The sequence below is a fragment of the Schistosoma mansoni genome, chromosome 5 (genome assembly GCF_000237925.1).
Source record: "Schistosoma mansoni strain Puerto Rico chromosome 5, complete genome".
NCBI lineage: Eukaryota > Metazoa > Platyhelminthes > Trematoda > Strigeidida > Schistosomatidae > Schistosoma > Schistosoma mansoni.
Window position 1 is genome coordinate 1,185,912 of NC_031499.1, and position 16,415 is coordinate 1,202,326.

Below are 16,415 nucleotides of genomic sequence, written 5' to 3' on the forward strand. Positions count from 1 at the left end.
TCGAATGAGATTTGTGAGGCGCATATTTATCTGGTGCTTTTTTGTACCAATATTTATGTGTTTAAATAAATAAATGCTGGTAGAATTCATCCTTGATTTAATCCGGACTGCAATCTGTCGGGGAATAGGCGGAGATGACAAAAGACATCGTTTCTCACGCCGATTTCTGCTCACTTTGATGGAACTTTCTAATCTAACAGCACATAACCGACTGTTAATGGGGATCCAACCGATTAGTGCTGCCCCAGCTCTAGTGCTTAGTGTGACACCAACGCCAGCAAGACCAGATGAAGATGCCACAGGGTCCCCGGATAAACGCACGTGAAACAAGCTTTTCAAAGCGACAAATGGAGGGCGAATTTGTAGTACTTCACTAGAGTCTTCAATACGGGTCTCGGATAGACAACAAACGTCAACATTAAGACTTTCCGAAGACATAGCCAGCCCCATCTGTTGTCCAATCTGCATTAGTGCGCGAACGTTGAAGGAAGCCAGTTTAAACGGCGTACGTGGTTTCAGAAAGACTGCTTCAGTATTCGTATTCGGTGGAAGCATTCACTTTTGACCAGGCAGTGACTGGAGATCGATTAGATAGAACAGAGTTTCCACCATGGGCGAGCTGCTGTATAAGTTGAAAAGTAAGGATACACAAATTGGGAATAAAAGGGAGTGAATAAGCGACGTGGTAAATAATAATAATAATAATAATAATGTAAATTCTCTGACTTCTAGTAGGAGCGAGAATAGTATTGTCAGTAGAAAGCGTCATTTGATTTATTTGTGTGAGGGCTGTGGTACTCACAATCGATTTATCACTGGGTGGTGATCAATGTCATGAGTGTCAAGTACTTCTTAGTGCTGATCAAATGCTATCGATCAAGTTGCAATGTGGTCTCTAGTCTAGATGGCTCGACACTGCGTGCACTATATATTGAGATAAGATGGTGGTTGGAGGTGGTCAACAGGAAACCCTGGACCCGGGTCTCGTGCTACTTGGCACTCGTCAGCAAGGTGTACCTGTACCACTGAGCTATTCAGGCCGCGACCAACTTCCTATAGGACTGAGATGTAATCACAATTGATTTATCACTGGATGTTGATCAATGTCATGCGTGTCAAGTCCTTCTTAGTGCTGATCTAATGCTATGCTATGGTACTGCCTGGGTGCCCAGACTGAAGCAGGTGGTTTTCTTAGGGGGCCACACCCGGAGCCTTTGACCTGCCACCAGAATGCAGTGAGTAGGACTTCCCTGGCAGAGGCTATATATTCGCGTGGCCATGTGTGAGCATTTCGAGAGGGAGAGCGGACTCTCCCCACTCTCGGTCGTAGCAGGGCATTTGGGGGCTGTTAGCCTGTTATATATATATATATATATATATATATATATATATATATTGATAAAAATGCAGAAAACTAACCCATTCACCATTATTTACCCCGATTGATGAGTACATACCACATACAAGCATGTAAATTCGAGATGATTTTTTATCGATAATTAATTGTAATTGTTAGCATATATTAGTAGTATAAAAATAGATCGGAAAATACAAATTGAAGTTTATAGAATTCACATGTCGACAACAATCGGCGATTTAACTTTCTAAGCATTATACTGGTCATGATACATACCAAGGCGAACATTCTTCTTGCTTCATATTTTTTCTTTGTTTTTTCAACATCAGTTCCCAGCAGATGTTCTGAGGACAATTAATACAAACAACACAAGAACTGTTGGATATTCCCACAGTTTTATTGTTGCATGCCTCATTCTTCACAGTAATGAACACAGAACTGTTTGATCAGTGGGTAAATATCACAAACCAGAAAATAGCTTGAAAGTTCTTTTCTAACTGTTTTATTAAACAACTCACTCTATTTCTGCTAAATTTATTATTAAAAAAACATTCAACAAGAAATTCAAGTGAATATGGTAGATCGATCAAGTTGGTAGAACAACACTTTCAGTTTGTACAGAACATATATTGATTGGCTAGAATTCAGTAGCGATACAAACCAAAAGGCAATTATACCAAAGTATGATTGGAAATAATTTTAATCATATATATATATATATATATATATATATATATATATATATATATAAACATCCATTGTTAAAAACTTCAAGTGGCAGTTCAGTGAATGATTACTTACAAATAAACGTTCTGTTTATGTCAGAGCGACAACTCACAAACTAGGAAAGCTTAATTTTTAATCAGTGATTCGAAAGTCCGAGTTACGCTCTACATACATGTCAGGTTAAATAGTCTGCTCATCCTTGTTAGTTTTCACACACACACACACGTGTGATGACATGAGCCTATAAAATTGGTATAACTAGGTGTGATTTATCAAAGTAATCATAACATGAAGGTTGTATGATTAGATAGGATGTATAAAGTTTATTTTGTATGTCTAGTTATATAATTAACCACTGATATTGTTACCATTTGTATTAGTCGGGCATTTGACTAGATAATTTTATTAGGCTACGTGCTGATATGATGTGACAACTTGAACTAATGTGTATATATATGGCAGATCCTACGTTGCTTATGACTGACTGACTAATCAAAGTTTTTCAACAATGGATGTTTTATTGAAGATATAATTTAACACGAAATGAAAATTACAACAATAATGGAATGAATACCTTAAGCATTGGAACTTTTGTTGCCCATGATCGATCACCTTCAGGGCATTGTGACTGTAACGGATGCAATGGGATTTGTACCCAAACACGATGAATTCTTTCATCATCACCAAATAGAACGGCACCAAATATTCTATCAACAATATCAAGTCCAGCGTCTAAAGTAATTGCAGCTAAGATATATATACATTATTTTAGTAAAACATTTGATATACATTATGACAATCAAGAGTAGTTGTCCATAATGGACAACGAAAGGTTCACAATTATACCACTAACCGCATAAATCACAATAAAAACCATGTAACATGTAACAAATAATCATTAACTATAATATAATTAACCAATGCACATACAGCAATTAGTAGCTAATCAAAAGTATGCGAAATATTTCATTATCACTATTATGACTGAGCAACCAAGCATTTTTCGTCTACATTTGATCGAATAGCATTTGGGCGCCAAGCTGATGTGAGACATTAAAGAGGAACAATGTATTTATATTTACCAGGCGAAACGTTGGATTTACTTCAAATTCATCCGCTGAGATTTTACAAATACATTCTTCCTCCTTAATGAGCGATCAAGCACTTGATTAGTTACATTGAACCAATTACTAGTAAAAAAGTACGGTTGACAAAATGAAAAGTGAAATTATAAATGTACGTCGATCGAATAACAACATTTTGAATAGAAGTCTAATTATAACATAGTTAAATTTAGGCTGTTATGTGGTCTGAATAATCAATCTTGTTGGCTCGTTTATATCATTGTTTAACCTATCAGCTTAAATTATTCAACCATTCTTTTGTATTGGTAATTGTAGCGTGATCATTGTCAATCGAAGCGACAGAGAGAAGGAACGTTAAGCATCGAAGAGATTGATGAGTTCTATTTTTAATTCTTAAAAATTAACAACATATTTGCAGGAATATTAGGTGTACTAGTGTCTGCAACTATTTTGAAAATGAGGGAATCAGATAATTCAATCAGATGCTGATTAGTTATCATGGGGACTCAATGAGCTTTTTTTATAAATAAAAAAAAGAGAAAGTCGTAGGTGAAAAAACCATGTAGAGTGATACAAATAAACTGTGAAAGAAAAAATCTATCACCAACATTGGCGAACCACGCTGTAGGGGTTATTTTAGTGATTAACTACCAAACACTATTAAGCTGTGGGTCCCAATCCCGCTCTACTTACTTCAGTTTGGACACAAATAGATAGTAGAACTAGTCTGTACGTATACACACATACAGTATAGATCATCGTTGAGTAATATTAAATTATTTTACTGCACGTCGTGGATTTTAATTAACAGCAGACCCGTTAGTAGATGTACCTAATGTTCAAAACTGGATCATGTCCAAAGAATTCAACCCGGATCAGCCCTAAAAAATTGTCTTATAATTACTAATTTAAATCATTAAAATGCATAATCGTGAATTTAGAGTTCGAAAATTTGCATTGTCAGTGGTTGCGAATAAAGATATCCAAAAAAACCCAAAAATTATCCACAAGTTTTTCACCGTACACATTGTTGGATGAATTGATGATAAAAACTCATTCTTTTGTTTTATCCTGTCAATTGTTAAGACTGAATCAAAATACTATTTGTTGATAATATAGTTACAAGTCCAATGGAAAGTTTTTTTTGGATTATTGAATTCACTATTTACATTGTCATTACCAACTGTCGCTTGAAATAGATCAGAGGCGCTGATATACATAATGATGCATAAACTAAAGTTACATTTCAAAGAAATTCAAGTTGTTTAATGCCCTTTGTTAATTGAGAGCACACACACAACTCTATAAACAAATACAACATTAGTTATCAACATGATAAAAACTTACCCATTAAAGCTTCAAATGCATCAGATCGAGCGTAGATAAATGTAGAGTCATAACAAAAGTCTACACTATGAGTATACAACAAGTATTTATGAATACCAAGACGCTAAAAAAATTACGAGAAATTTATTCTTAAATATTGAACGAAATAAAAAAGTAGTCATAGGATACATGAAATCAGATATTCACTCATTCAAATATACGATGTATCCAATGCTCACAAATTGAAAACAAATCAAAATCGTTCAAGATTTAGTTTATTTGAATGTACGGGTTTAAAACTATTGTGTGGTTAAAAGAAAACAAAAATTGATTCGGAAAAAACACATGTTGTGTACAATTTTCTCAATAATTATTAAATGAATATATTGATTTTTAGTGATTATCACACAAGTGTTGCACCTAGGTGACAATTTACTATCCGCGATGTTAATTTAAACTCACTTTTTTGGATAAATATAACAGTTTAAGGTGTTGCGTATTCGCGCCAGATTTTATGTACTTAGTTACTTACTTATTCCTATTACCTCTCGCGGAGTATGAATAAAGTGGAAGAATGAAATCTCTTACGATCAAGGTGTTTACACACTAACTGATCATGAAGTAGTAACTAGTGTCGTGATTGCTTCGGCTATATTTTTACTGTTGATCAAATTTATTGATAAATTTGCAATGCGGCTACTAGTCTGTATGTTACTCCATAACTTTTTTTGCATTTCTTGCATGATGTTATGTGATTGATTATATTCTAAGAGACAATTCCAAAATCTAAGTTTCCTGTTACTAATTGAGGCACTAATCACTAGTTAATTTGTAACTTTAATTTTTATTGATATTTATCTGATGGTATTAAAATTGTAGTTGAGTATTTTGTGCATAAATAAATTATTGTTTCGATTCTCTTTGAAGTATATATCATTAACTCAGTTGGGTAATACAATTGTCTTTTGAATTACATTCACTTAACACTTGAGTATCAATCATATAAGCAAATCATCACTTTAGACAACAACTGATTAAAATGTCAGTATACTTAGATGATCAATTTAATCAATCGTCCCGATGTAATTGGAAGAATATACATTAAGATATCTGGTATTATTCTATCGAGTCGAAATAACGCTCAGATTTCTCTCTGAATGAACACTAATTTGCCTAGGATGAACACTGAACGATTCACTCGCGCTCTATGCTGGATACCCAGCCAGCATTATTCTACCAGGCATCAACACAATTCAAATCAATAACACGTGATTTGCCAGACAATCAAGTAAGTATAAGAGGTAGGGATATATATATATATATCTTTGATACACCTAATATCTATCAGGCTATCTAAAAGTTCGACTAGGTAAACAACCAATCCCTACTTTCTCTCGCCCATCCAATAAGAGTAGTTGGCTGGGTCATGATAGTAGGTGCAGTCCATCTGATTGGAGTTTGTTCAAATACCGTGACCAAATGTTAGAAAAGTTTAGGCAACATGTCTCATCGATCGTAATGGCACATATGAATTCACTCTTTATCTGAAGATACTTATATTTTTTATTCGAAAAATTGGCTTTCTTCTTGAAGTACATTGTCTATACCTAGCGTTTTCTCCTACCAGAAATACTAACATTACTATCACTCTTACTGCTGTAAGATTTATCGTGATAGTTTCATCTTGCCATGTTAACAACTTGAACCGATGAACACATGCTAAATTCTGTCATTTGTGATTGAGTGATTGAATTATTAAGTGTTCAATGAATGAACTTACGACAGCTAATTCAGCTAAATGTTGATTTTGAACGATGGCTTGACGGTACGCATCCAAATGACCTTCAGATAATTCAGGGAACATAAAGAATAAGTGGATACTGCAAACGGACATACAGATACATATAAACACAAAAAGGGGGAAAGAGAGTAAGCGGAAGGAAAAAGGAAACTATCTAAAAACAATATTCTTAAGAAAAAAATTCATAGCTACTAAAATAAAGAGGGGTCTTTTAGCAGTATGCATCCAGGACCATACTAGCAATCAGACTCGTGACTTTTACGTCCTGAAACGAATACTAGATCATCAGAACCCGAGAACCGGTGTCTAATAGTATATTTTTGACCTCAACCAATACACGATACAGCGAGGCTACCACCATTCAATGCCACTGGTAAGAACTGCTTTGCTCCTGAGATACCTGAACTTCATCGATCAACTCACATTTCAGAAACATTTAGAAGTAAATAACTAGTCGATTGACTATTAATAGTTTAGTTGAAAGTCTTGTTAAAATTAATTTACCTTTTAATGTGATTGTGCGCCACGGAATGACATCGATTAAGATGTAATACTGAAAATCAGGGAGTACAGAACACAATTATTTTGTCCTAGTATTATTGGATACCTACCTTTCAGTAATCTGTATATACAGTCCCGTAAAAAATCGAACTCAAAGCCATCAGTTTAATGAGCTAGCATGAAGAGTGAATCATTATTAAACAATTAACAAATAACGACCAGTCATCCAGACAAAAACAATAATAATCTCTATAAGCAATCAATACGTAAGTCACATAAACAACGTATGACCTGAAGCAACAAATGAATACCAGTCCAACATGTTTCATTTCGAATCAACCCAATTACAGTGAGGAAATTGTCAAGGTTTAGAGCGATGAGGAATATAATAATCATGATAATATCAATTTTAGTAAATAGTTAAATATAAAACGTAAAGTTCAGTAAACAGTGTAGATGAAACCAAAGAATGAAGCGTCTGGACAGGATACTAAGCTCATGAGTTAAGGCCGGATGTCAAAAGACTATGAGGAAAGTAACAAAGAAGTCCAGATGAAAGTGAAAAGTCAAATATTAGAGATATAGAGAGAGAACATAAATTCCAAGCAGAATAAATGTAAAGAAGGAATTAAAAACGTGAAATAATAACCAAACCAATTGATGTTATATAAAATTGTCAATTGATTAAATTGGAAAGTTTTTGGTTCAGATTAACCTCAGCAGACAAACCACTGAAAACCAAAAAGCACTGGGGATAGACAGCTGTTTCATTCTACCTTTATAACTACTAATTTGTGGAGATCGTAGGCGTGCACTGTCGGAATATCCCACACAAATTGGATAGGACAGCAGCGGTCCTGAGGCCCCACGCCCTTGGTTTTCAAAGGTTTATGAGTTGAAGTTAACCATCAATTCAAAATAATTATTTAACTCACTACCTGGAGATAACTTCAACAACTGCATCGCCCAAAAATTCCAATCGTTCATTCCCATAAATATTTGATCGTTCTTCATGCATTTTTGGCAGAAATGACATAACTTGTATCATTTTAGTTAAACCCTTTTTACGCCATGCCTTATATAATTCGAGCTTATCACCATATTCTAAAATACGTGGACCGCAACTAACCAAGGAATTTTGAAAATGATCTTGATTTGTACCGAAATTTGTTCGCCGATATGATGGATGAGTAAGGGATTGCTATAAAAACAAACACAGAGGGATAGGCAAATACATAAAGCGAAACAGATTATAGCATACATGATTACATAGTTATGTCACAATTTAGACTTCTTCCAATCTGAGTTATTTTTATTGCCCTTGTTTTGTCAATATGCATGTAAAGAGTCGGACCTACAATACATCTGTGATGGCAGTTCTGCTTTGTATTTTTGAAACTTAGTCCTTCCAAGGTGATGATGTTAAGCAACGCTTTAAGTTCAGTCGTCACTATCTCCGAAGAATTTCTAATATCCAGTGGCAACATCATGTTAGTCTGGATGTTCAGGAATATGTATTCGGGGGCAGAGTGGTGATAATTCAATTAATGTCACCAACTTGAAAGATCGGCTTCGATAGCTAAAACACGTTGTACGAATGTCATTCCAGAGGCTTCCACATCAAGTATTGATTGACGACGCCAAGATAGGGTGGAAGAAGTAAAAAGGCTATCAATTCGCGACATGGGATTGTGGTATAAATTAATGTTGCATATAAGCGGGATCTATTGGTTCATCAAAACTCGCTTGTTGAGATTCCAGACAAGGTACAACTTGATTAGCTTGAAGCATTATCCGATATACTTGTAGGAAGCAATTTCCTACAAGTGTAACTCTAAGCTATTCTCTAGACAGTCGAACACAGTCTTGGTTTCGCCAAAGTCAGAACAAGTAAGTTACTTGGCATAATGAACTTTATCTGTTTCTAAAACGTCAATTAACAACGTTAGTATACAAACAAACAGTACAGTCTATTACATAGGGAAAAGGGTAGTCAAATAACATACCGAACAGTAACTAGAGGACAAAAAAATGAGTCAATAAGACGAATATTATAAGCAAAGATGGATAGTGGCTAGCAGTGAAATCCAGAACGCGCGTTTCGTCTTATTTGGGACTCATCAGCTGGATGTACCTGCATCTCAGAGTTGATGTTCACTCTGGGACTCCAACCCAGTACCGTTTGCTTCAAACGCCATCGCGTTATTCACTTTTCCCGAATAGGATGGAACGCGTGTCCTGGATTCCACTGCTAAACATTGTCCATCTTTGCTTATAATGCTTGTGCTTAAGCGAACAATATTGTTTTCGCTTAGATCCTCATCAGGCTTTACTCTAATATACAGTAATATTTATATGTATATACGAAATTATTAAACCAATCAAGGCAGTTTATGAGTCAATGATAACAGTGGAATAGATTACATAAGTAAAAATAATAATAAGTGAAAACTACAAATTAATAGTGTAATGACAGGCGTACTAGTTGTGATAAGAATAATAAAAGGCTTGAATCAATGTTACATAATAGGAAAATAGGTCAATGATTAGAAAAATATAGACACATTCATAGAAATTATAAGATTACGTAATAAGAAGTGTTCAGATAATTGGAACGTGAAGCGAATATTAGAAAAAATAATAAGTAAATAATTGGTAGGGGGATGAAGAAAAATAAACGAAGAAAGAGTATGGAAAATAAAATTATGTATTAAGGCAGCTGTTGATATCTTCATTTACTTACTTGTTACATGCAAGTGTTTCTTTAGGAAACCTTGTGGATAACCCCTTCCAATCAGCATATTATATATGACCTCTAACTCATTGTTAATTGAATCGACTGAGCAAATCTTCCTAGCTCTATTTGCCAGACAAATGACTAAGTTTCTTTTCTCGATCATAAAGTTGACAGAAATCAGTCATTTAAAGTTATCGTATTCCTACTAGTTTTCCTTATGGGGTTCGATCTCGTCCCTTACACATAGCAGAAGCTATAGGAATTCGATCCAACAACCCAAGTCTTTGTGTTCATAAGAAATTTGTAACACCCTATTCTCTCCCTTGGCCTTAATAAATAATTTTATTTTCCATACTCTTTCTTCGTTTATTTTTCTTCATCCCCCTACCAATTATTTACTTATTATTTTTTCTAATATTCGCTTCACGTTCCAATTATCTGAACACTTCTTATTACGTAATCTTATAATTTCTATGAATGTGTCTATATTTTTCTAATCATTGACCTATTTTCCTATTATGTAACATTGATTCAAGCCTTTTATTATTCTTATCACAACTAGTACGCCTGTCATTACACTATTAATTTGTAGTTTTCACTTATTATTATTTTTACTTATGTAATCTATTCCACTGTTATCATTGACTCATAAACTGCCTTGATTGGTTTAATAATTTCGTAATAATTTCTCAACTAATGTCTTACCGAAAATGTGGAGAAAGATAAAGATAATCCCTATACCAAAGAAAGCTTCTGGTGATAAAAATGCGAAACTTAGACCCATTGTAATAACTTCACCTTTCCTTAAAATAATTGAAAAATTACTGATACAACCACTTCAACCTGCAATAAAAGAGCAGTGATCCATATCAGTTTGCTTACAAATGCAAAAGAAGCACATTAGATGCCGTTGCTGTTCTGCATCACAATATAGTGTTCGGGTTGGAAAAAGGTAAGTATGTTAGATGCGCTTTCCTAGACTTTACTTCTGCTTTTGATTCTATTCCAAGACACCTCTTACTTAACAAGCTGATCAGCGTCGACACTGACAGCTGGATAACCAATTGGATATGTTCCTACCTTTCTGGAAGAGAACAGTACACTGTATTTGAAGGAAAGTGTTCAACATCTCTACTGTCTAATGTACGTGTGCCACAAGGAGCTGTTCTTTCACCTTTGCTCTTCTTTTTTTCTGCATGATCTGCCATCTTCCACAGAAAACACTTTTGTAAAATATGCGGACGACCTCACTGTATGTATGCCGATTTCTACCTCCTTACATCCCATAGAAATGAATGAGTTTTTATCTCATATTGAAAGGTGGTCTGTTGGTAATGGTCTCTTACTCAATCCATCTAAATGTCAAGCTGTATATTTTAGCTTGAGACATGGACAGAACCTACACTCTATTTTGGGATCACATAATGCTTGTGCCATTGGAGACTCCTTAAAAAACACAGTGTCGAAGGTCAAATATCTTGGTGTCATTTTTTCCTCTGATCTTCTCATGTTTTACTCTTATCGAAAAAAGTTTACCGTTTGACATACTACATAAAGAGGCTGCATGCTTTTGGGATTACTCGCTATTTACTCTTACAATTTGTAAATTCCTGAATATTACCTATTATTCTATATTGTTCTCCATTATTCTTTCCTGGGCTTTTGAGAAAAGACTTTGCTGTTTTGCGTAGAGTGCTGAAGGCGGTTTGCAAGGTATGTGGTGAATCTTTTGAAGTCATTATTAATATGCTTGTGGATAGACATCTTAAGTCTTACAAACTCTTGGCAGGTGTTATCTTATCAGATACTAACCATCCGCTTTATTCATATCTTTCTCCTTGTATATCTTCTGGTAGAACGAGACGTAAATACATTAAAATCCATACACGCAAGCAAGTCTATAAAAGTTCTGTAATACCTTACTTAGCAAATTTACTTTGTGACGAACAGGCTGTTAGAGTTGACCTAGTAAATAACCTGTCTTCTTAAGCATGTTTCAAATTTGATAATTTGTATAAACTCAGTTTTTCTTAAACCTTTTTCATTCCTTTTCTGTTTTTTTTCTTGGGGTTTTTTTGTTTTTTTTTCTTGGGTTTTTTTTTTGTTTTTTTTTTGGTAAAAAACTTGTTGAAATAACTCGTGCTGAGAATTCTATATTGTATCAGATTATAATATTGAATAAAGCCATTAATAATAATAATAATAATAAGTATATGCATATAAATATTACTGTATATTAGAGTAAAGCCTGATGAGGATCTAAGCGAAAACAATATTGTTCGCTTATATATGATGTTCTAAATCACAATATGGGAATTTTTCGAATATTGTTTTACAATGAACATAAAATTGTGATTGGTGGATAAACAAGATACATACAAGGTCAAAGAAAGTTAATGTGGTGGTGAGCGTTTCACTTTGTAATTGATGGGTTTGTTTATCGATCACACTTTACAATGCTTAAGAATAGAAGCTAGTAGTGGTCCTGCTGTAGTATTCGTTTACACTCTTCATAAAAGTGAAACTCCCTAAACAAAAAGCGGTCTTCCGTGATTGTAATTTTAATTTACTTATCTGTATCTTCCTATGATTTACTGTTTATGATCACTTATTCTTTTGATTGTAATCCCCTTCTCTTTATTATCTCTTCCTAATGTTAGCCTTTTATTTTGTATGATGCATACTATTTTTGGTGCTCAGTTCATTTGTATCAAATTTTATGTGAACTAAATATACAACAATAATGTTCTATGTTGTACGTGTTTCCAAACATACGTACATTTACACACACACACACACATGGAAACCAGGAAAACAGAGACTTACATGTAGCAGAGATTTATCGTTAAACGTATATCCCAAACGATTCTCCAAACTTTCCAACGATTTATGAAAACGTAGGTGAGCTATTAATGAGACTAAATTCAATGCATATTGTGGAATATCTGGTCGCATTCCAGTTCGATAAAAACCTTCACAACTTATCTCTACAGTAATTTCACGTCGATGTACTCTAGAAAAGACCAAAGACAGATATTTATCATTAAAGGTAATAAATACCAAGATTGTAAAATATTTGAAAAACAGTTATTCGATTTATCATATGTGAAAAAATTATATCTGAAATAGTCTCAGCGATTGAAATATAAATAATTCCAACGTTTCGTCCAGATAACTTGTCTGGACGACCAATCTGTCTACAATAGTTTGAAGTTTAAATGCGTTTCTCAACGAATACAACAGAAAATGTGTTATATCTTCTCATTCCATTAGACAGAAAAAATTCAGTAAGGAAGTACACGTGTTCATTTGTACATAAACCTTTTGAATTATAAGTGTTTCACCAGGTAGTTTGTAAGACCAATCTTGGTTGTCTAAATAGAAGCGAACGAGGGGGAGGGTTTAGAGTATGTAACCGAATACATGTTGTTTTATCTGTTAAGCGACCCTCTACTCGATTTCGCTGTACAAGGAATGCAAATAAATAAGAAAATCTAAATCTTATGATTATGATAAGGGACGATATCGTCTGTAAAAACAAGTTGTGAAATGAACTTCAGATGTTTAAAATCCCTACCATAAAAGTTAAGCGTTATCATATGCAACTACTTAAGAAATATAGTCTGCATACAATTTTTACTTTGAAAAATACCTAATTAAGATTGTTGAATTAAAAAACACTAAATGAAATATCGGTCTTAAAGACAGCAAACATAATTATCGAGTTAGGGAGCCTTGAAACATCATAGGTTAGACCCTCAAACCAGGATATTGCATACAGTGAGTCCACATAGATCAGTTGGAAAACAGCTGTTCAGTGCTTCCTGGTTTTAAATGCTTGTTTGACCAAAGTTAGTCAAGTCATTATTTCGTTTATAAATGTTAACAATCACCACAAACCCCTTACATTAACGACCGAAACAGAACTTACCCAGAATGTTCCATCTCTTCTAATTCATTGGCTAATTGTACTAACTGTACACGATCAGAAGTACTAATTCTTGGCTTATTCATCATTAAATATTGTAATTTCATAAAATTTTTCAGCACACATTTATACTTGGGTTCACGTGTTAAACTTAATTTCATTGGTGTATAAGTCATGTGTACTATGAGTGGATAAATTAATATGGTTTGATTTGATTGACCTGTTACAGATTGACGATCTAATTGATCTATGCGTATAGTTGACGGTTTCTGTAATATTAGAATTAAAACAGACACACAAAGAGGGAGAGTTGAGAAAAGCAATAAGTTATCAGAATACATTTACTAGTCAGTAACAGTATACAATCCAAATGGTAGGAAATCGATTAAAGTAAGCATCAAGAACTGAAACTGTTGGTCAATGAAATATATAAGTTTCCCCTCTATTTTTGACTTTGATTTTTACTAAGACATGGTCTCAATAATCCTACTGAGCAGGTTTATAAAATAGATAGACCACATCTAGTAGTGGAGTTGAGGACGTATATCTCATCCTATTTTGAACTCTTCATCTAGATGTACCTGAAAAGTTTTAATGTGAACATCAGCATTAGTATGCAGTTGCATTAAGATAACAAGTCTTAAATAGGACAAAATGTCCCTCCTGAATTTCATTAATAGCTATAACTCATCTATTCTACTACATCCTCTACCTGATTACGGCAGAATACGGTTTACAACTATCAACACTCAAACATGTAGAACCCCATAATCACAAATCAAGAGACGGAAGAATCAAGATAAGTCAAAAGTGTACAGAAAAACAGAGGTACTTATAGCTTTTATTATAGGCTATAACAACATTATAATCCAGCCAACCCGCAAGTAGGAAAGTTATGCAACTGTTCAATCATAGCAATCCACGTTGATATTTTAGAAGGTTCTATCAGGTTATGATTGGATACAATCTCTTCATCTCCTTTGGAGCCTCTGGAAGCTTCGTCGTGGTTTTGGGGAGCCGTCCCAACATATTCCGTAGAAATTGTCACAAAATGGCTACATAAAAGCAATCCACATAGGATGTACATATCTCAACAACGATTGATTTAATTTCGACCAATAACCAACTTACTTTGCCTGGAAAGCAAGCCAATGTCCCTCGTAAATTAGCAATATGATTTGACCATTCAATTGTTGTCATATGTTGTATTGAAGATAATTCCATCATATTAATTACTGGAGTCAGTGCCTCTTCTAACCAATGTCGCATTATTACATGAACGGGTAGTAATTCCCCAATTACTGTATTATTATCACTATTATCGACACAAACGATTGATTTATTTAACTCGACATTATGTTCTTTACCGTTATCTACTGAAATGCCGTTGTTAGTAGTAGTAGCAGTGGTTGTAATCGAAAAATTATCATTGGTAGTAATAGTAGTATTTGACAAAATACGTATAAATCTCGGCATTAAATGTATCACATTACAGCTCTCCTTTGCTCCATATGGTTTCCAGTTTAAATCTAACAACTCGAGTAATTCAATGAATACATATTGTGTGAGTAGATCTAATGAACGAACAGTAAAATACTGAAAAATAAAAATAGGAATAGAAATATTTAAAAAATTTAACGATAACTTACGGTATGCATTTTAAAATGTAAAGTACTTCTTCAATACTGATAGGAGTCAACACTTACACATTCTTTGTGATAATCCGTTAGAAATAATCAGAAAATTCACGTATCTGGGTAGCTGTGTAAGTGTTGATGGTGGCGTTAGTAATGAGATCAATCTACATACAGGGAAAGGCAAATAGACTCAATCTAATCTGGGGCATCTTTGGAGCTGTCATAATATTCGTCTGGAAATCAGATGTTCGGTGAGACCAGTTCTGCACCATACTTGTGAAACCTGGCAGTATCATATTAATAATGTGGAGGTTCGGTGTTCAGGCACAGTGACATTAACTCACATGGTGACACCATCTTGAAATACTGACTTCAGTGGTTTGGGGAGGCGTTATGAATGTCACCCCAATGACTTCTACATCAGGGATACTTTGCCGACGATGAAATGGAGTGAGAGAAAGCGAAGGTGGGCAGTTTATGACTAGGCCCCGAGGTACGAACCAAAACTGTATATAACTGGGATCTGTCAGTTTATCACGAATCCTCAGTTTGGGTTAGTAGAGAATGCGAAACCCAGTAATCATTACAATCAACAACATAACATCAAGTATAATAGAAACAGACAGAAAAAGCCTAACCTGAGGGAATTCCTCTTCAATCGGGAAAATATCGTATAAAAGATTGAAACGTAGAACTTGACATGGGGGCGGCTAAAATTTAAATATAGTAATACAAAGGTGACTTTGAATACAATAAAATAACCGTTAAATTTCCATAAGTTAATAAGTAGAATAAACAGAAGAGCTCAAACACTATAGGCGATCGTTGGAAATTAAACGAAAAGAAATATATCTTGAAAGAAACAGTAGAAATATACTTTTAATTAAATCTTCATCAGTCTTCAATCTAATATACGATTATATTTATATGGATATACTAATCAAACATACGCTTCAGTCAGTCAGTCAGGTACAACGTAGAACTTCGTACGTACGTACATCAGTTCGAGTTGCCATACCACATTAGTGCAGAGATGCAATTGACGATTCAAATCCCATAGTGGTAGAAGTAGTAAGAGTATAAGCAGTAATCCGAAATATTAGGGTTTGAAGATGTTATTCAAAGAGTCTAATCCAGTGAAATAAATTTGAAAAGAGAAAAAGGATACGGACATGAAGAACTCAGAAGATTAGAATTTGGCAGAACACAAAGAGTGGATGCAACTCCGCCACCGCAAACGACTTAGAGCCATGTCATTCGGTTGTTATCATCTCGCGGATCCCAACCAGGTAGTCTACACCTACTAACATGACTCAG

General features: G+C 34.4%; 1 protein-coding gene across 2 annotated transcripts in view; it reads right to left on the bottom strand.

The window, feature by feature from the left end:
* Smp_142510.1 (putative ribonuclease III) overlaps window positions 1-16,415 on the bottom strand; it is a gene marked incomplete at both ends in the record, with an annotated part of 47,181 nt that overhangs the window by 15,752 nt on the left and 15,014 nt on the right. Inside the window, 9 exons of one of the 2 annotated variants that reach the window (XM_018797572.1) lie at window positions 2,658-2,830; window positions 4,516-4,618; window positions 6,275-6,374; window positions 7,735-7,997; window positions 12,360-12,546; window positions 13,465-13,730; window positions 14,593-14,776; window positions 14,915-15,057; window positions 15,737-15,808. In XM_018797572.1, the coding sequence (XP_018652601.1) occupies window positions 2,658-2,830; window positions 4,516-4,618; window positions 6,275-6,374; window positions 7,735-7,997; window positions 12,360-12,546; window positions 13,465-13,730; window positions 14,593-14,776; window positions 14,915-15,057; window positions 15,737-15,808 (1,491 nt within the window). Of the gene's footprint in view, window positions 1-2,657; window positions 2,831-4,515; window positions 4,619-6,274; window positions 6,375-7,734; window positions 7,998-12,359; window positions 12,547-13,464; window positions 13,731-14,592; window positions 15,058-15,736; window positions 15,809-16,415 lie in introns of both variants that reach the window. The other variant, XM_018797573.1, reaches the window with a different exon arrangement.